This window comes from Rhinopithecus roxellana, chromosome 15 (assembly GCF_007565055.1).
Source record: "Rhinopithecus roxellana isolate Shanxi Qingling chromosome 15, ASM756505v1, whole genome shotgun sequence".
NCBI classification, from domain to species: Eukaryota; Metazoa; Chordata; class Mammalia; order Primates; family Cercopithecidae; genus Rhinopithecus; species Rhinopithecus roxellana.
The window spans coordinates 11,180,405-11,200,034 of record NC_044563.1 but is presented as its reverse complement, the minus strand read 5'-3'; the positions used below and the strand labels follow the sequence as shown (position 1 = coordinate 11,200,034).

Below are 19,630 nucleotides of genomic sequence, written 5' to 3'. Positions count from 1 at the left end.
CCATGTGGACCCCATGGCTGTCAAACTGTTCATTCCTTTTCCCTTTTCCCTTTTTGAACCATGAAATCCATAACCGCCAGTCAGACCCGCAACAGCAGGAGAGAAATGGTACCAAATGAAGGGCAAAGATTTTGATAACAAAGATATTTATTTCTATTTGGCTTTTTAAAATCTTCAAAATAGTTCTATCCCTTCCCCCCTTACCTGGACTAGGGGGTCCATGCAGTGGAGCTGGGATTGGGACTAACGACAGGACAGGGAACAGCTGCTCTGGAGAGTGGAAGGGACGCCCTGTGGTGGCTCAGTGCTGGCCTGCAGCCAGGCTGCCAGTGCTGCCAGTGCCAAGTGAATGCCTCCTCCTACTGAAGGCTGTGGGTCTTTTTTTTTTTTTTGAGACAGAGTCTCGCTGTTGCCCAGGCTGGAGTGCAATGGCGCCACCTCGGCTTACTGCAAACTGCGCCTCCTGGGTTCAAGCAATTCTCTTGCCTCAGCCTCCCTCATAGCTGGAATTACAGGCGTGCTCTATCACACCCGACTAATGTTTGTGTTTTTGGTAGAGACAAGCTTTCACCATGTTGGCCAGGCCGGTCTGGAACTCTCGACCTCAAATGATCCACCCACCTCGGCCTCCCAAAGTGCTGGGATCACAGGCATGACCCACTGTGCCCGGCCAAGGCTGTGGGTCTTGAAAAACAGACTTGCACTCTTCATATACAAAGGGCATCTAAGTGAGAACACCCTCTCCCAATTATAGCCCAGCTTTATCAGGAGCGGAAGGACACAGTCCGAGGCTCCTAAGCCTTACCCTCCTAGTCAGGCAGAAGGGGAAGGAAATGGCCAGAGGGAAGCTTTGGCTCTTAGTCCAGCCCAATGATGGTCAACTTTTACCCAGGTCTCTTTCTGTTTGTTTGTTTTTTTTGAGATGGGGTTTCGCTCTTGTTGCCCAGGCTGGAGTGCAATAGCGTGATCTCGGCTCACCGCAACTTCTGCCTCCCGGGTTCAAGCGATTATCCTGCTTCAGCCTCCCAAGTAGCTGGGATTACAGGCATGCAGCACCATGCCCAGCTAATTTTGTATTTTCAGTAGAGACGAGATTTTTCCATGTTGTTCAGGCTGGTCTTGAACTCCTGACCTCAGATGATCCGCCCACCTCGGCCTCCCAAAGTGATGAGATTACAGGTATGAGCCACCACATCCGGCATTGCCCAGCTCTTTTCAATGACGGTTTATTTGGTGGTCAATAACTGTTCTCTTGGCCAGGCACAGTGGCTCACTCCTGTATCCCAGCATTTTAGGAGGCCAAGGTGGGCAGATCACCTGAGGTCAGGAGTTCACGACCAGCCTGGCCAACATGGCTAAACCTCGTCTCTACCAAAAATATAAAAATTAGCTGGCTGTGGTGGTGCATGCCTGTAATCCCAGCTACTCAGAAGGCTGAGGAACAAGAATAGCTTGAACCTGGGAGGCAGAGGTTGCAGTGAGCTGAGATCAAGCCAGTGTACTCTAGTCTGTGTGACTGAATGAGACTCCATCTAAAAATAATAATAATAAATAAGTAGCCGGGCGCGGTAGCTCAAGCCTGTAATCCCAGCACTTTGGGAGGCCGAGACGAGCAGATCACAAGGTCAGGAGATTGAGACCATCCTGGCTAACACGGTGAAACCCCGTCTCTACTAAAAAATACAAAAAACTAGCCGGGCGAGGTGGTGGACGTCTGTAGTCCCAGCTACTTGGGAGGCTGAGGCAGGAGAATGGCGTAAACCCGGGAGGCGGAACTTGCAGTGAGCTGAGATCCGGCCACTGCACTCCAGCCTGGGCGACAGAGCGAGACTCCGTCTCAAAAAAAAATAAAATAAAATAGAATAAATAAATAAATAAGTAAATAACTGTTCTCTTATCCCCATTCCATCTGTCCTGTTAATTTTACCGTGTGAGGATTTTGGTTCTCTATCCTGAAGCATCTAAACCCACCTGCAGGCCGAGCACGGTGGCTCACACCTGTAATCCCAGCACTTTGGGAGGCTGAGATGGGTGGATCACCTGAGGTCAGGAGTTCGAGACCAGCCTGGCCAACGTGGTGAAACCCTGTCTCTACTAAAAATACAAAAAATTAGCCGGGTGTGGTGGCAGGCACCTGTAATCCCAGGTGCTGGGAAGGCTGAGGCAGGAGAATCGCTTGAACCCGGGGGATGCAGGTTGCAGTGGGCCGAGATCATGCCACTTCACTCCAGCCTGGGTGAAAGAGTGAGACTCCGCCTCAAAAAATAAAATAAATCCTTGGCCAGGCACGGTGGCTCACACCTGTAATCCCAGCACTTTGGGAGGCCGAGGCAGGTGGATAATGAGCTCAGGAGTTTGAGACCAGCCTGGTCAAGATGGTGAAACCCCATCTCTACTAAAAACACAAAAATTAGCCAGGCACGGTGGCAGGCGCCTATAATCCCAGCTACTCAGGAGACAGAGGCAGGAGAATCACTTGAACCCAGGTGGCAGAGGTTGCAGTGAGCCGTGACTGCACCACTGCACTCCAGCTTGGGCAACAGAGTGAAATTGTCTTAAAATAAATTAATTAATTAAATTAAATTAGGCCGGGTGCGGTGGCTCAAGCCTGTAATCCCAGCACTTTGGGAGGCCGAGACGGGCGGATCACGAGGTCAGGAGATCGAAACCATCCTGGCTAACACGGTGAAACCCCGTCTCTACTAAAAAATACAAAAAACTAGCCGGGCGACGTGGCGGCGCCTGTAGTCCCAGCTACCTGGGAGGCTGAGACAGGAGAATGGCGTGAACCCGGGAGGCGGAGCTTGCAGTGAGCTGAGATCCGGCCATAGCACTCCAGCCTGGGTGACAGAGCGAGACTCCGTATCAAAAAAAAAAAAAATAAATAAATAAATAAATAAATTAATTAAATTAAATTAAATAAATAAAACCCACCTGCAGATTTGCCAGGAGCCCCTGGCACAGCCCCAGACATTTTTCTCTGCTCCCCAATTTGCCACCCTGGAAATGGTCCCATGCTGCTGGTCCTGGCTGTCAAGGGCCTGTAATGACACAGGCAGCACAGGCGCTTGGTTGAGGCTGCATGTCAGAGACAGTCACAGAGGTGACAGGCAGCAGCCAGAGTGCCAACATGGCACAGACGCCTCCTCACAGCAACCTGCCAGACTGGTACCTGCCCAGGCCCCACATCCATGTCCATGGGATTCCATCAGGTGGAGGGAGAGGAGGAGACCCCATAGTTGGACTCAGGGACTGTGAAACCTCAGCCTTAGAGGAAGTTTACACAACAGCCCAGAGGCCCCAAAGGGCCACATGGCTCCAGACCCACCCGATCTCTTCTGCCTCTGCCTCTTAGGGAAGGGAGCCAGGCTGAATGGACTAAGACAACAGGGGCATGGCATGGGCCCTGGAACAGCCACAGTCCTCACAGGAAGGCATGGCCAGCCAAAAGCCTTGAAGGGTGGGCCACCCATGGGGGTTAGGCGACCATTCTCGGTGCAGACTTGGGAGTCGGGCAGCTGCCCAGACAGCAGAAGTAGGGGCATGCTTGGCCCCCACATGAACCTTCCATCATACCCACAAGAGTCCCCAGACAGCAGCCCTGAAATCGTGGTCTAGGGAGGCTTTGATGGCAGCAAAGGCTGATGCGGCAGAGCAGTGTCTATACCTCAGGGCCATCAGTTGAGCTGTGAGTGACCTGCAGGATTCAGACCTTCTAAGGCCGAAAGCAAGCAGAGAGGCAGAGGCAATGCAGACAGAGCCCCTCCTAAGCAATTCACAGCGCCCCAGTCCTCGCTGGGGCACCCACTGTAAGTGCTGTATGTTCACTTCACTTTCCGCCTGCAGAGGGTCCCAGCAGCTGGTCCCAGCCCCTCCCCAGGGCCTCACAGCACCACATAACGCATTACTTTCCTTATTGCTTCGGTAACAAGTCACCACAAACCTAGTGGCTTAAAACAACACAAATTTATTCTCTTTCAGTTTTTTGGTTTGTTTGTTTGTTTTGAGACAGAGTCTCGCTCTGTCCCCCAGGCTGGAGTGCAGTGGTGCGATCTTGGCTCACCACAAGCCCTGCCTCTCAGTGCATGCCATTCTCCTGCCTCAGTCTCCTGAGTAGCTGGGACTACTCGTCTCAAAAAAAAAAAGGAAACTCAAGATAATGGGCTGGGCGCCGGGTCTCACGCCTGTGATTCCAGCACTTTGGGAGTTCAAGGTAGGAGGATCACCTGAAGTTAGGAGCTGGAGACCGGCCTGGCCAACATGGTGAAACCCTGTCTCTACTAAAAATACAAAAATTAGCCAGGTGTGGTGGCGGGTGCCTATAGTCCCACCTACTCAGGAGGCTGAGGCAGCAGAATCGCTTGAACCTGGGAGGCGGAGGCTGCAGTGAGCCAAGATCATGCCACAGCACTCCAGCCTGGGCAACAGAGCTAGATTCCATCTCAAAAGAAAAAAGAAAAGAAGAAGGCCGGGCGTGGTGGCTCATGCCTATTCCAGCACTTTGGGAGGCCGAAGCGGGTGGATCACCTGAGATCGGGAGTTCAAGACCAGCCTGACCAACATGGAGAAACCCCATCTCTACTAAAACACAAAATTAGCTGGGCGTGGGTCCCAGCTACTCAGGAGGCTGAGGCAGGAGAATCCCATGAACTCGGGAGGCAGAGGTTGCAATGACCCGAGGTCACACCATTTCACCCCAGCCTGGGCAACAACAGCGAAACTCCATCTCGAAAAAAAAAAAAAAAAAAGAAAAAGAAAAACTCAAGATAATACTTTTTCCAGTGCCACGTCCTTGCTGTGTGCAGCCCCGTGGCTATGAGACCAGCACCTCATCTGTGCCCACAGCCAGAGGAAAGCAGCCCTGAGCCAACCAAGGGCCAGGCCACTGAGGGCCCTCTACTCAGGAAGTGCAGGCCTGGGGAGAATGCCCCGGCCTCCCACACCGGCCTCCCACACCGCAGTGGCTGGCTGTGGTTGGTCCCCAGGGCCAAGGAGCTGCCAGCTAGGCCAGGAGATGGGCCTGAGAGGACAGGCAGGGGGCGCTCAGGTCCCTCCTCCACAGGGACTAATGTAAGCAGAAAAGCCTCCCAGAACCATGCACAGAACAAGGGGTGGTCTTGTGTGGGAGATGGCCATGAGACCCCTCCATCCAGAAACAAGGGAGTTGTTGAGGTACCAGTATGTGGCAGGTGGATTCTCCTAGGTCAGCACCCCATCCTGGCTCCAGATCCAACACGGACTCACTTCTCCCTGGCTGATGCTCCCACCGGGCACACCTGCAGCATTCTGAACCCCACCATGGGCAACACGTCCAGGCAGCTTCTCCCCGGCCCTCCAACCAGGCCCTGTCCCTTCAGCCTTAGATACAAAGTCTGGCTTGTGTGGAAGGAAAGGAGCCACCTAGGAGGCAGAGGACAATTTCCTAACGCTCGGGAAACAGCTATAGCAGAAGCTAAACCCACTACAGTATCGGGCACTGGGCCCCACAGGCTTCCCTGGGTATCACGCAGAAAAGCCAAGCAAGACCAGACTATGGCAGGAGAGTCGGGTCCACCCTCAGCTCTGTCAACATAAATCAGGAAACAGCCTGCAGAACAGGAGCTGGGAAGACCTGTGTTCAGACACCCAGGGCCTGAGGCCAACCATAGCCCTCCCCTCTCACCTGACATCTTTGCCCACTGTTCCGGGCACAGGCGTCCTGGCAGCCTCAGCTCCACAGGGGAGACTGAACCTGTGTCTGTTCAGAAATCAGCCGAGTGACCCCAGCAAAGAGGATGCAAAGGAAAGGTAAAGCCATGTCTTCCTCGAGGCTGGAACCCGGCAGGTCTAAGTGTTTCTTCCAGCTGCTGGCAATCAGGACTCCAGCTCAGCGCAGTGTTTCTGAACATCGCCCCTGCTGAGGTACTTCCTGCCCCTCACACACCAGGAGAATCACTGAGGACTCCTGGGGACAGAGGAATGGTAGATTCCCCAAGTCAAACAGGGGAGGAGAAAGGGAAGCTGGCAGATAGAACAAGGAAGGCCAATTAGTCCACAACCATGTATGGAAAGTATTGCAAGGAAAGGGGCCCCGGAGTTGACATTTAAAAAGCAAGCTGCAGCTGGCAGCGGTGGCTCACACCTGTAATCCCAGCACTTTGGGAGGCCGAGGCGGGCAGATATTGAGGTCAAGATATCCAGACCATCCTGGCCAACACGGTGAAACTCCGTCTGTACTAAAAATACAAAAATTAGCTGGGCGTAGTGGCACACGCCTGTAGTCCTAGCTACTCGGGAGGCTGAGGCAGGAGAATCACTTGAATCCAGGAGGCAGAGGTTGCAGTGAGCTGAGATCACGCCACTGCACTCCAGCCTGGCAACAAAGCAAGACTCTGCCTTAAAAAAAAAAAAAAAAAAAAAAAAAGCAAGCAGCCAGGCGCAGTGGCTCACGCCTGTAGTCCCAGCACTTTGAAAGGCTGAGGTAGGAGGATCACTTGAGCCCAGGAGTTCGAGATCAGCCTAGCCAACATTAAGACCCCATCACAATAACTTTTTTTTTTTTTTTTTTTTTTTGAGACAGGGTCTTGCTGTGTCGCCCAGGCTGGACTGCAGTGGCGCAATCTCTGCTCCCTGCAACTTCCGCCTCCTGGGTTCAAGCGATTCTCCTGCCTCAACCTCCCCAGTAGCTGAGATTACAGGCGTACACCACTATGCCCGGCTAATTTTTTTTTTTGTATTTTTAGTGGAGACAGCATTTCACCATCTTGGCTAGCTGGCCTCAAACTCCTGACCTCAGGTGATCCACCCACCTCAGCCTCCCAAAGTGCTGGGATTACAGACGTGAGCCACCGTGCCCAGCCAAGAAAATGTTTTAAGAAACTAGCCAGGCGGCCGGGCGCGGTGGCTCAAGCCTGTAATCCCAGCACTTTGGGAGGCCGAGACAGGCGGATCACGAGGTCAGGAGATCGAGACCATCCTGGCTAACATGGTGAAACCCCGTCTCTACTAAATATACAAAAAAAAAAAAAAAACTAGCCGGGCGAGGTGGCGGGCGCCTGTAGTCCCAGCTACTCAGGAGGCTGAGGCAGGAGAATGGCATGAACCCGGGAGGCGGAGCTTGCAGTGAGCTGAGATCCGGCCACTGCACTCCAGCCTGGGCAACAGAGCGAGACTCCGTCTCAAAAAAAAAAAAAAGAAACTAGCCAGGCATGGCTGGAAGTAGTGGCTCATGCCTGTAATCCCAGTACTTTGGGAGGCCGAGGTGGGTGGATCACGAGGTCAGAAGTTTGAGACCAGCCTGAACAACAGGGTGAAACCCTGTCTCTACTAAAAAAATAAAAATTAAAAAAAAATACCATTAACCGGGCATGGTGGCACATGCCTGGAATCCCAGCTACTCAGGAGGCTGAGGCAGGAGAATCACTTGAACCCAGGAGGCGGAGGTTGCAGTGAGCCAAGATCGCTCCAGTACACTCCAGCCTGGGCAACATAGCCAGACTCAGTCTCAAAAAAAGAAGAGGAAGAAACTAGCCAAGCATGGTGGTAGCACATGCCTATAGTCCCAGCTACTGGGGTATGACCTGTGGTGGGAGGATCACTTGAGCCTGGGAGGTCAAGACTGCAGTCAAAAGTCAAGGTTACAGAGCTGTGATTGCACCACTGCAGTCCAGCCTCAAAACAAAAAAAAGAAAAAAGAAAAAAAGGGCTGGGAGCAGTCTCTCACACCTGTTAATCCCAGCACTTGCGGAGGACGAGGAGGGTGGATCATAAGGTCGAGTTTGAGACCAGCCTGGCCAACATGGTGAAATACCATCTCTACTAAGAATACAAAAATTAGCCAGGTATGGTGGCATGCCCTGTAATCCCAGCTACTCAGGAGGCTGAGGCAGGAGAATTGCTTGAACACCAGAGGCAGAGGTTGCAATGAACCGAGATCACACCACTGCACTCCAGCCTGGATAACACAGCAAAAGACTCTGTCTTTAAAAAAAAAAAAGGCAAGATTGCTGGGCACTGTGGCTATAAGCACTTTGGGAGGCTGAGGCAGGCAGATCACTTGAGGTCAGGAGGAGTTCGAGAGCAGCCTGGCCAACATGGTGAAACCTCGTCTCTACTAAAAATACAAAAACATTTAGCCGGGCATGGTGGTGTGCACCTGTAATGCCTCAGGAGGCTGAGGCAGGAGAACTGCTTGAACCTGAGAGGTGGAGGTTGCAGTGAACCGAGATCACACCACTGCACTCCAACCTGGGCAATAGAGCGGGACTCAGTCTCAAAAAAAAAAAAAAAAAAAAGCCAGGATTCTGCAAAGTCCCTACCCCCAATTAGGAAGGGCACCAGCACCTAAGAAATGAAGTCCACCAAAAAAGAAGACTAGAGAAGGTTGGCCCGTTAGAGGAAAGGCTTCTAGCTGAAGATCCAGCCCCAATGGGACAGACACACACACACACAGACACACACACGCCCCCACTGGGCTTTGCACAAACAAGGGAGCTGGAGGGGATGAGCCAGAAAAACTGCCCAATGACAAAAGGCTTTGTCTTCTCAGGAAGCCAGGCACCATTTAAAGGCACAGACGCACACAAGGAGACCAGCTAAGGCAGGCACACACAACCCACCACAGGGCAGTCAGCCGGGTGCTCTTCTCCACACCCCCACCCAGTGCCAGTGGAGGCATGAGCCCAGGGAGGAGGGAAGGCACAATGAATTTCTGAAGTAAAGTTTAAATAGATTTTATTGTTACAAGGGGGATCCCACCAAGCAGGGTCAATGACCCCCTGGGGGTCACCACGGAGACATCAAGAGGTCATGATTGCAGAAGAGGTGACTGGAATTGAACGACATGATCCAGGGGAGGCTGGCCAGAAATGCAGTAACATGACCAGGATAGGCCGGTGGGGCTGGTCAGGTCACAGTGTGAGGAGCAGAATCGCCCCCTTCACTCCGGCCTCTTGTAGTCCTCCAGGTGTGACAGGATCCAGCCCGCTGGCAGGAGGAAGGTTACAAAGCAGGAGGTAAGCGCAATGGCCTTTTCCTACACAAAGCACAAGAAAGAAGGCACCTCGGAGTCAGTATTCCCCTAGGCTCTCTAAGTCCTAGCAGTTCCCAGGCAACAGAAAGCCCCCCTCAGGGAGCCAGGACTCAGAGGCAAGTGGGAGGCCCCTCATCCTCACATTAAAGGAATCTACGCTCCAGGGAGCACACAGAGCAGATCCAAGGCTCCACAAACCCTTGAGGTAAAGGGTCAGTTATAAGGAGGGGAAGGAATGAGAGGAAAGAGAGACAGCTGGGGTTAGGGTTCAAGGAGAAATCCACCACCAGATCACAAAGTAAGGGAAAGGAAGCCGGATTTATTGAAACCTGTTTTTTTTTTTTTGGAGACAGAGTCTTACTCTGTCACCCAGGCTAGAGTGCAGTGGCATGATTTCGGTTCACTGCAGACTCCGCCTCCTGGGTTCAAGCAATTCTCCTGCCTCAGCCTCCCAAGTAGCTGGGATTACAGGCGCCTGCCACCGCGCCTAAATTTTGTATTTTTTAGTAGAGACAGGGTTTCACCGTGTTGGCCAGGCTGGTCTCGATCTCCTGACCTCATGATCCACCCGCCTTGGCCTCCCAAAGTGCTGGGATTACAGGCATGAGCCACTGTGCCCGGCCTGAAACCTGTTTTAAAGCTGGTCTGGGGCGGGCATGGTGGCTCACGCCTGTAATCCCAGCAATTTGGAAAGCCAAGGCGGGCGGATCACAAGATCAGGAGTTAGAGACCAGCCTGGCCAACACGGTGAAACCCCGTCTCTACTAAAACTACAAAAAATTAGCCGGTAGTGGTGGTGGGCGCCCGTAATCTCAGCTACTCGGGAGGCTGAGGCAGGAGAATCGCTTGAACCCGGGAGGCGGAGGTTGCAGTGAGCCAAGATCGCACCACTGCACTCCAACCTGGACGACAGAGAGAGGCTCCGTCTCAAAACAAACAAACAAAAAAAGCAAAGCTTGTTTGTTAACACCCAGGATCCTTGCATGGGCCAGTAACTCCAAAACTGTACGTATGATTCCTTGCCTTAAAACCCCCTCCCAGGCCGGGTGCGGTGGCTCACGCCTTTAGTAAGCCCAGCACTTTCGGAGGTTGAGGGAGGTGGATCAAGAGATAGAGACCATCCTGGCCAACATGGTGAAACCCCGTCTCTACTACATATACAAAATTCAGCTGGGCACGGTGGCGCGTGCCTGTAGTCCCAGCTATTCGGGAGGCTGAGGCAGGAGAATCGCTTGAACCCGGGAGGCGGAGGTTGCAGTGAGCCGAGATCGCGCCAATGCACTCCAGTCTGGCAACAGAGCGAGACCCCGTCTCAAAATAAATAAATAAAATAAAATGCCACTAACAACCATTATCGTTGCTGACAGCGTCAGGCATCCCCCAATGAACCAATAAGAAAATGGGCTCGAGGCAGTGCAGCTAGGAGGCGATAGGGGAGGGAGGGCCTGACAGGGCCTGACCCGAGATCCTGGGGCTGTGGGGAAAGACCTAACGCCGACAGCCCCGACTGTCGCCCGGGCACTGTCCCCGTCGTTCGCGCCCTCCAGACATGCCCAAACCGGCAATGCTGCTCCCCGCTACGCTGCGGGGCGCGGGGTGCGGGGCATTCTTAGGACAGCCTGAGGTCAGCAAGGCAGAAGGGGCAAGCCCACGGCGCCTCCCGTGCTCTTCCCGGCCAGTTCCTCACCATGATCCCAAGCTCCTCCTCCGGCGGCATCGAATGGATCTTGGCGCGCGGAACTGGGAGCCGCCGGGCCGAGCCTGTCAAGCCCCGCAGCAGCAGGGACGTCAGGACGGACATGATGACACGGAGTACACCACAAAAAGCGGTCAGCCGTAGCCCAAGGTCAGCAAGCCAAAATGGCTGCGCCGGCCGGAAGTTCCGGCATTGGGGAGGCCGGGAAAGGGCGGCCCGGAAGTCTCTCGGAAATGACGCAAGAACACACCTCCTACCGCCCTTGGCAGTTTTTGGCGCGTTCCTCGAAACAGCCAATTGACACCTTCCTACCGCTATGGGCGGAGCACAAAAGGGCTCTTCTTCTGGTTCTGTTCCTCCTCCAAGGCGTATACTTGTGAGTGACATCTCGGTTCACCCAATCATGTACGCGAGAAGCCTAAACTGTTCTTGACTCCTCCCTCCATTCATACTGTTAAATTTCTCTCTATTCAGGCCGGGTGTGGTGGCACACGCCTCTAATCTCAGCACTTCTGGGTAGGCCGAGGCGGGCGGATCACCAGAGATCAGGATGTTCGAGACCAGCCTGGCCAACAAGGTGAAACCCCGTCTCTACTAAAAAACAAAAGTACGGGCTGGGCGCGGTGGCTCACTCCTGTAATCCCAGTACTTTGGGAGGCCGAGGCAGGCAGATCATCTGAGGTCGGAGTTTGAGACCAGTCTTACCAACATGGTGAAACCCCGTCTCTACTAAAAATACAAAAATTGGCCGGGCGCAGTGGCTCATGCATGTAATCCCAACACTTTGGGAGGCCGAGGTCGGTGGATCACCTGAAGTCAACAATTCGAGACCAGCCTGGCCAATATGGCGAAACCCCCTATCTATTAAAAATACAAAAATTAGCTGGCATGGTGGCGGGCGCCTGTAATTCCAGCTCGGGAGGCTGAGTCAGGAGAATTGCTGAACCCAGGAGGCGGAGGTTGCAGTGAACCAAGACTGAGCCATTGCACTCCAGCTTGGGCCACAAGAGTGAAATTCCGGCCGGGCGCGGTGGCTCAAGCCTGTAATCCCAGCACTTTGGGAGGCCGAGACGGGCGGATAACGAGGTCAGGAGATCGAGACCATCCTGGCTAACATGGTGAAACCCCGTCTCTACTAAAAATACAAAAAACTAGCCGGGCGACCTGGCGGGCGCCTGTAGTCCCAGCTACTCAGGAGGCTGAGGCAGGAGAATGGCGGGAACCCGGGAGGCGGAGCTTGCAGTGAGCTGAGATCCGGCCACTGCACTCCAGCCTGGGCGGCAGAGCGAGACTCCGTCTCAAAAAAAAAAAAAAAAAAAAAAAAAAAGAGTGAAATTCCGTCTCAAAAACAAAAAACAACAATAAAAAAAGTTTGAGAGCAGCCTGGCCAACATGGTGAAACCCCGTCTCTACTAAGAATACAAAGAGAGCAAGACTCTGTCTCAAAAAAAAAAAAAAAAGTCTCTATTCAGAGTCCCCTCTCCACCAGGCCTCCATCATTCCTGACACTGACTAGTAACCAAACTCCTCTCAATTACTCTCAATTACTATTACACTCTTCAATTCCAGTTACCATGCTGGAGCAGCCAACTTCCCTTTCTTCCAACCCTCTCTCTCTCCCTCCCCCATCCTTTCCTTCTTGGTTTTTTAAACCTTAATCTGACCAAGTCATATACTTTCAGTGGCTCCCCATTGCTTCCTAGGCAAAATCCCAATTCCTGAGTGTCACTGTCCAACCTCAACTCTCAAAACTCTTCGATATTCCACACCTTTGACTCTGCTCTCTGATTTCCACCACCAAGCCTTTTGTTGCATTCAAAATGCACTCTGCATTTTGTTGTTGTTGTTGAGACAAGGTCTAGCTCTAAGTCCAGGCTGGAATGGAGTGGAGTGTGATCTCAGCTTAGTGCAGCCTTGCAACCTCCACCTCCTAGGCTCAAGCCATCCTCCCACCTCACCCTCCAGAGTAGCTGGGATTACAGGCGTCCACCACCATGCCTGGCTTTTTTTGTTTGTTTGTTTGTTGTTTGTTGTTTTTTTTTTTGAGACAGAGCCTTGCTCTGTCGCCCAGGCTGGAAGGCAGTGGTGCAATCTTGGCTCACTGCAATCTCCACCTCCCGGATTCAAACAATTCTCCTGCCTCAGCCTCCTGAGTAGCTGGGATTACAGGCATCTGCCACCATGCCCAGCTATTTTTTGTATTTTCAGTAGAGACAGTGTTTCACCATGTTGGCCAGGCTGGTCTTGAACTCCTGACTTCAGGCGATCCACCCACGTTGGTCTCCCAAGGTGCTGGGATTACAGGTGTGAGCCACCGTGCCCAGCCTTGTTTTTTTTTTTTTTTTGAGACAGGGTCTCACTCTGTCACCCGGGCTGGAGTGCAGTGGTGCAATCTCAGCTCACTGCAACCTCCACCTCCCGGGTTCAAGCGATTCTCCTGCCTCAGCCTCCCTAGTAGCAAGGACTACAGGTGCCTGCCACTGCGTGCAGCTAATTTTTGTATTTTTAGTAGAGACGGGGTTTCACTATGTTGGCCAAGGTGGTCTAGAACTCCTGACCTCAGGTGATCCGACTGCCCCTGCCTCCCAAAGTGCTGGGATTACAGGCGTGAGCCACAGGGCCCAGCCTAATTTTTGTAGAAATGGAGGGGGGTCTTGCTATGTTAGCCAAGCTGGTCTTAAACTCGTAAGCTGAAGCGATCCGCCCAGATCAGCCTCCCAAAGTGCTGGGATTACAGGCATGTGCCACCACGCCTGGCCTTGCCTCTGAACTTTGGGTTTTGTTTTGTTTTGAGACATGCTGTCACCCAGGCTGGAGTGCAATGGTGCAATCTCGGCTCACTGCAACCTCCACCTCACTGGTTCAAGCGATTCTCCTGCCTCAGCCTCCCAAGCATCTGGAATTACACACCCGGCTAATTTTTGCATTTTTAATAGAGACAGGGTTTCACCATGTTGGCCAGCCTGGTCTTGAACTCCTGGCCTCATGTCATCTGCCCGCCTCAGCCTCCCAAAGTGCTGGGATTACAGGCATGAGCCACTGTGCCCGGCCTTGCTTCTGCATTTTATGTTCATTTTTTCAGCTCCTATCCAGGCTGCCTTTTTCACCAAGCTAACTCCTGCTTCCTGGCTTCCAGTTAATGATACCACTTACTTTATTCAGTGAATACTTGTTAGCCTTTACTGTGTGTTAGGAACTATTGTAGACACCAGTATAAACGAGGTGGATAAAGTTTCTTGTCACAAAGCTGACATTTTGAAGGTAAAAAACAGACAATAAATGGGCACTTAATTAGAAACGATTGTGTAAGTGTCGCGGTGAAAATAAAACGATGATGTGCTAGGAAGATATGTGGGGCGGGACTACTCAGGATGCCTTCACTGGCCACCCCAAGCCTGTGTCTCCTCTCTGTCCAGCAACACCTGTGACAGCCCTGCCCCACATGATGGGTCTCCATCAAGACTAGGGGCCACCTGAGGGCAGAGCCTGTGTTGGTTCACCACTGTTTCCAACCAGACACTCTGAATGTTTCTAAACTGCAGGAGGCTGACAGTATTGAACTTAGGTAGAAGGCAGACGAGGAAAGGGAGTGTGGGACCAGCCACTGGGCCAGGTCTTAATGGTACAACCTCATTCCAGGTTTACAATAATGTCACGAAAGAGATAATACCATTATTTCAATTATTTTATTTTGAGACAGTGTCTTGCTCTGTTGCCTAGGCTGGAGTGCAGTGTCATGACCACAGCTCACTGCATCCTCGACCTCCCAGGCTCAAGTGATCCTCTTGCCTCAGTTTCCTGAGTAGTTGCGACTATAGGCACACACCACCATACCTGGCTAACTTTTTAGTTTCTGTAGAGACAGAGTCCCACTATGTTGCCCAGGCTGGTCTTGAACTCCCGGGCTGAAGCAATCCTCCCACCATGGCCTCCCAAAATGCTGGGATTACAGGCGAGAGCCACTGCACCTGGCCTATTTCAAATTTTTTTTTTTTTTTTTTTTTTTTTTTTTTTTTTTTGAGACGGAGTCTTGCTCTGCCACCCAGGCTGGAGTGCAGTGGCTGGATCTCAGCTCACTGCAAGCTCTGTCTCCCGGGTTTTTTACGCCATTCTCCTGCCTCAGCCTCCCGAGTAGCTGGGACTACAGGCGCCCGCCTCGTCGCCCGGCTAGTTTTTTGTATTTTTAAGTAGAGACAGGGTTTCACCGTATTAGCCAGGATGGTCTCGATCTCCTGACCTCGTGATCCGCCCGTCTCGGCCTCCCAAAGTGCTGGGATTACAGGCTTGAGCCACCGTGCCCGGCCTCAAATTTTTTACAAATGAGGAAACAGGCCTGAAGAGTCAGGTGACTTGATCAAGATCATGAAGCTACAAGGCTGCCTTGCCAGGATTACAGGGCGGGTCTGTTGCCTCCAAAACCCATGCTTTTAGCCACCAGACATGCTGCTGCAGAGGTGGACTTTCCAGAAGTTCCAGTTTTGACACTGAGGTTAATAACCAAAGTCTGTGGCAGGGGGTGGCGATGGGGTGGCAAGAGATTGAGAAACCTCAGCCCATGGGTGGTGGGGGCGGATGTCACCTCAAGGTGGCAATGAACTCGGAGTGCCCTAGAAGGGGAGCTGTGTCTGAGCTTTCTCTGGAGGGATGTGTTCCCAGGCCCCAAGCTCATCCCTCTTCATTGCCCCCTCATCTTCCCCACCCCATTCTAGTTTGTTGTTTGTTTTTGGCTTACGACAACACAAATTTATATTCTTACAGTTCTAAAGCTCAGAAATATAAAAATCAAGATGTCAGAAGGCCAGTATTTCTTGTCGGGGCTCCAGGGCAGAATCCATTACCTTTTTTAATTTCTAGAAGCCACTTGTATCTCTTGGTTTGTAATCCCTTCAAAAAATATGGAACGCCGGCCGGGCGCGGTGGCTCAAGCCTGTAATCCCAGCACTTTGGGAGGCCGAGATGGGCGGATCACAAGGTCAGGAGATCGAGACCATCCTGGCTAATACGGTGAAACCCCGTCTCTACTAAAGAATACAAAAAACTAGCCGGGCGACGAGGTGGGCGCCTGTAGTCCCAGCTACTTGGGAGGCGGAGGCAGGAGAATGGCGTGAACCTGGGAGGCGGAGCTTGCAGTGAGCTGAGATCCGGCCACCGTACTCCAGCCTGGGCGACAGAGCCAGACTCCGTCTCAAAAAAAAAAAAAAAAAAAAATATGGAACGCTTCACGAATTTGCGTGTCATACTTGCACAGGGGCCATGCTAATCTTCTCTGTATCGTTCCAATTTTAGTGTATGTGCTGCTGAAGTGAGCACTGTTTTTTTTTTTGTTTTTATTTGTTTGTTTGTTTGTTTGTTTTCAGAGTCTCGCTCTGTAGCCCAGGTGGCGTGCTGTGGTATGATCTCAGCTCACTGCAAACTCTGCCTCCCAGGTTCAAGTGATTCTCCTGCCTCAGCCTCACCAATAGCTGGGATTACAGGCACACGCCACCACGCCTAGCTAATGTTTGTATTTTTAGTAGAGACACGGTTTCACTATGTTGGCCAGGCTGGTCTCAAAACTCCTGACCTTGACCAGGCACGGTGGCTCATGCCTGTAATCCCAGCACTTTGGGAGGCCAAGGCATGCGGATCACGAGGTCAGGAGATGGAGACCATCCTGGCTAACACGGTGAAACCCCGTCTCTACTAAAAATATTTAAAAAAATTAGCCGGGCATGGTGCTGTGTGCCTGTAGTTCCAGCTACTTGGGAGGCTGAGGCAGGAGAATGGCGTGAACCCGGGAGGCAGAGCTTGCAGTGAGCCAAGATTGAGCCACTGCACTCCAGCCTGGGCAGCAGAGCAAGACCCTGTCTCAAGAAAAAAAAAAACCTCCTGACCTCAAGTGATCCACCTGCCTCGGCCTCCCAAAGAGCTGTGATTACGGGCGTGAGCCACCATGCCCGGCCCCATTCTTAGCAATCTCAGCCCAACCCCACCCACAACCACTAGGGCCCTGTTCTTGCCCTGCGCTGAGTCCTAGCAAACAGCCTGGGATAGATGCTTCTAAACTTCCTCCCCAATCCCCAGGGGCACAGGGTTAAGAGACCCAGGCCCCAGCTGGCTGCTGCTGGGAGAAGGAAGAGGCAAGGACCTCCCTGCTGCCCTCCTGGGCTTGTCTGGCACTGGGAAACAAAGGAATAACTCCCCAATTAGAGCAGTCAGGTGTAGGCAAGAGAAAAATGGCTTCCCTCCACCCCTCTAGGTTCTTTGGCTGGACTATGAACTAAATTGACTTAAGACAGATCAACAGGTGAAAAACCATTTCTTTTTTTTTTTTTTTGAGACCGAGTCTCGCTGTCGCCCAGGCTGGAGTGCAGTGGCCGGATCTCAGCTCACTGCAAGCTCCGCCTCCCGGGTTTATGCCATTCTCCTGCCTCAGCCTCCCGAGTAGCTGGAACTACAGGCGCCCGCCACCTCGCCCGGCTAGCTTTTTGTATTTTTTTTAGTAGAGACGGGGTTTCACGTGTTAGCCAGGATGGCCTCGAACTCCTGACCTCGTGATCCGCCTGCTTCAGCCTCCCAAAGTGCTGGGATTACAGGCTTGAGCCACCGCGCCCGGCCGAAAAACCATTTCTAATTAGATGCATACTATGATGGTTAGTACTGAGTGTCAATTTGATTAGATTGAAGGATACTGATCCTGGGTGTGTCTGTGAGGGTGTTGCCAATGGAGATTAACATTTGAGTCTGTGCTGGGGAAGGCAGACCCACCCTTAATCTGGGTGGGCACCATCTAATCACCTGCTAGTGGGGCTAGCATATAAAGCAGGCAGAAAAATGTGAAAAGATAAGCCTGGCCTGGCCTCCCAGCCTACAACTTTCTCCCATGCTGGATGCTTCCTGCCCTCAAACATCAAATTCCAAGTTCTTCGGTTTTGGGACTCGGACTGGCTCTCCTTGCTCCTCAGCTTGCAGGCAGCCTATTGTGGGACCTTGTGATCATGTAAGTTAATACTTAATAAACTCCCCTTTGTATACATATATCCTATTAGTTCTGTCCCTCTAGAGAACCCTAATACACATACACAAGGGAGTAACACAAAACATGTAGCTCGAAGGGTCAAATGACTGAAGCTTATATAGCATCCTGAGCTACAGAAAGAAACAGGGGATGGGAGTTCTGAGAGGTTATGAGGGTGAGGGGAGGATGTGTATGGTGAAAAAAGGCTGTCTTATTACACAGATGAAGGCTCCAGTGATCAGAGTTGTTTGGGCCGGGCCTGGTGGCTCACACCTGTAATCCCAGCACTTTAGGAGGCCGAGGTGGGCAGATCACGAGGTCCAGAGATTGAGACCATCTTGGCCAACATGGTGAAACTCGTCTGTACTGAAAATACAAAAAAATCAGCTAGCTGGGTGTGGCGGCGGGCACCTATAGTCCCGGCTACTCGGTAGGCCAAGGCAGGAGAATCACGTGAAACCAGGAGGCAGAGGTTGCAGTAAACTGAGATTGCATCACTGCAGTCCAGCCTGGTGACAGAGCATGACTCTGTCTCAAAAAAAAAAAAAAAAAGTTGTCTGGAGCAGCCCTCTTCCTGATATAAGATACTCTTACCAATGTAAGACTAGTAATATAATTTCTATTATGCATGTAAATTACAAAATAGCAACCTAAAAGGAAGAAGCTGAAACAAAATTAACATAAGCAGAGAGCTTATTTGGGCCAAGTTTGATGATTATAACCTGGCAGCATAGAATCAAGTTATCCTGAATATACACTCTGATTAGCAGCAGTTGTAACTGGATTTTTTTTTTTTTTTTTTTTTTTTTGAGACAGTCTCGCTCTGTCACCCAGGCTGGAGTGCAGTGGCACCATGTCAACTCATTGCAACCTCCGCCTCCTGGGTTTAAGTGATTTTCCTGCTTCAGCCTCCCGAATAGCTTGGATTACAGGCGCCTACCACCACACCCAGCTAATTTTTGTATTTTTACTTTTTATTTTTTAATTGTATGTATTTACTTTTTTTTTTTTTGAGACAGAGTCTCGTTCTGTCGCCCAGGCTGGAGTACAGTGGCGAGATCTCGACTCACTGTAAGCTCTGCCTCCCAGGTTCACACCATTCTCCTGCCTCAGCCTCCCCAGTAGCTGGGACTACAGGCACCCGCCACCATACCCGACTCATTTTTTTGTATTTTTTAGTGGAGATGGGGTTTCACCGTGTTAACCAGGATGGTCTCAATCTCCTGACCTCGTGATCAGCCTGGTTTAGCCTCCCAAAGTGCTGGGATTACAGGCATGAGCCACCGCACCCAGCCAATTTTTGTATTTTTAGTAGAGATGGGGTTTCCCATGTTGGTCAGGCTGGTCTTGAACTCCTGACCTCAAGTGATCTGCCTGCCTCAGCCTCCCAAAGTGCTGGGATTACAGGCGTGAGCCACCGTGCCTGCCCTGTAAGTGGATTTTTAAAAGCAAAAAAGGAAGACAGGGAGCCAGGAGGATCACTTGAAACCAGGAGTTCAAGACCAGACTGCGCAACGAAGTAAAACCCGTCTCTACAAAAAAATAAAAATGGTGTGACATGCGAGTGCCTGTAGTCCCAGCTACTTGGGAGGCTGAGGTAGGAGGATTGCTTGAGCCTGGGAGATAGAGGCTGCTGTAAGCCATGATCATGCCACTGCGTGAGTGACAGTGAGACCCTATCTCAAAAAATAATAATAGGCCGGGCGCGGTGGCTCAAGCCTGTAATCCCAGCACTTTGGGAGGCCGAGGCGGGTGGATCACGAGGTCAGGAGATCGACACCATCCTGGCTAACATGGTGAAACCCTGTCTCTACTAAAAAATACAAAAAACTAGCCGGGCGAGGTGGTGGGCGCCTGTAGTCCCAGCTACTCGGGAGGCTGAGGCAGGAGAATGGCATGAACCTGGGAGGCGGAGCTTACACTGAGC

General features: G+C 51.8%; 1 protein-coding gene and 1 non-coding gene across 2 annotated transcripts; both read right to left on the bottom strand.

The window, feature by feature from the left end:
- Positions 1–8,695: 8,695 nt before the first annotated feature.
- On the bottom strand, positions 8,696–10,923 carry LOC104672955 (cytochrome c oxidase subunit 8A, mitochondrial). Its single transcript, XM_010376827.2, has 2 exons — positions 10,698–10,923; positions 8,696–9,013 (listed from the first exon to the last, which is right to left on the bottom strand). Exons 1-2 carry the CDS (start codon positions 10,809–10,811, stop codon positions 8,918–8,920), a joined length of 210 nt encoding a protein of 69 aa, XP_010375129.1. The 5' UTR covers positions 10,812–10,923; the 3' UTR covers positions 8,696–8,917.
- A 4,986-nt stretch (positions 10,924–15,909) lies between these two features.
- On the bottom strand, positions 15,910–16,016 carry LOC115893694. The gene has a single exon (XR_004053757.1). It is a non-coding gene; the product is annotated as a U6 spliceosomal RNA (small nuclear RNA).
- Positions 16,017–19,630: the final 3,614 nt, after the last annotated feature.

Excerpts from the sequence above, each read along its gene's own strand:
- LOC104672955 (XM_010376827.2), bottom strand. The coding sequence starts at position 10,811 with ATGTCCGTCCTGACGTCCCTGCTGCTGCGGGGCTTGACAGGCTCGGCC. Across the intron at positions 9,014-10,697 it reads AGGAGGAGCTTGGGATCATG|GAAAAGGCCATTGCGCTTAC; the intron begins GTGAGGAACTGG and ends TGCTTTGTGTAG.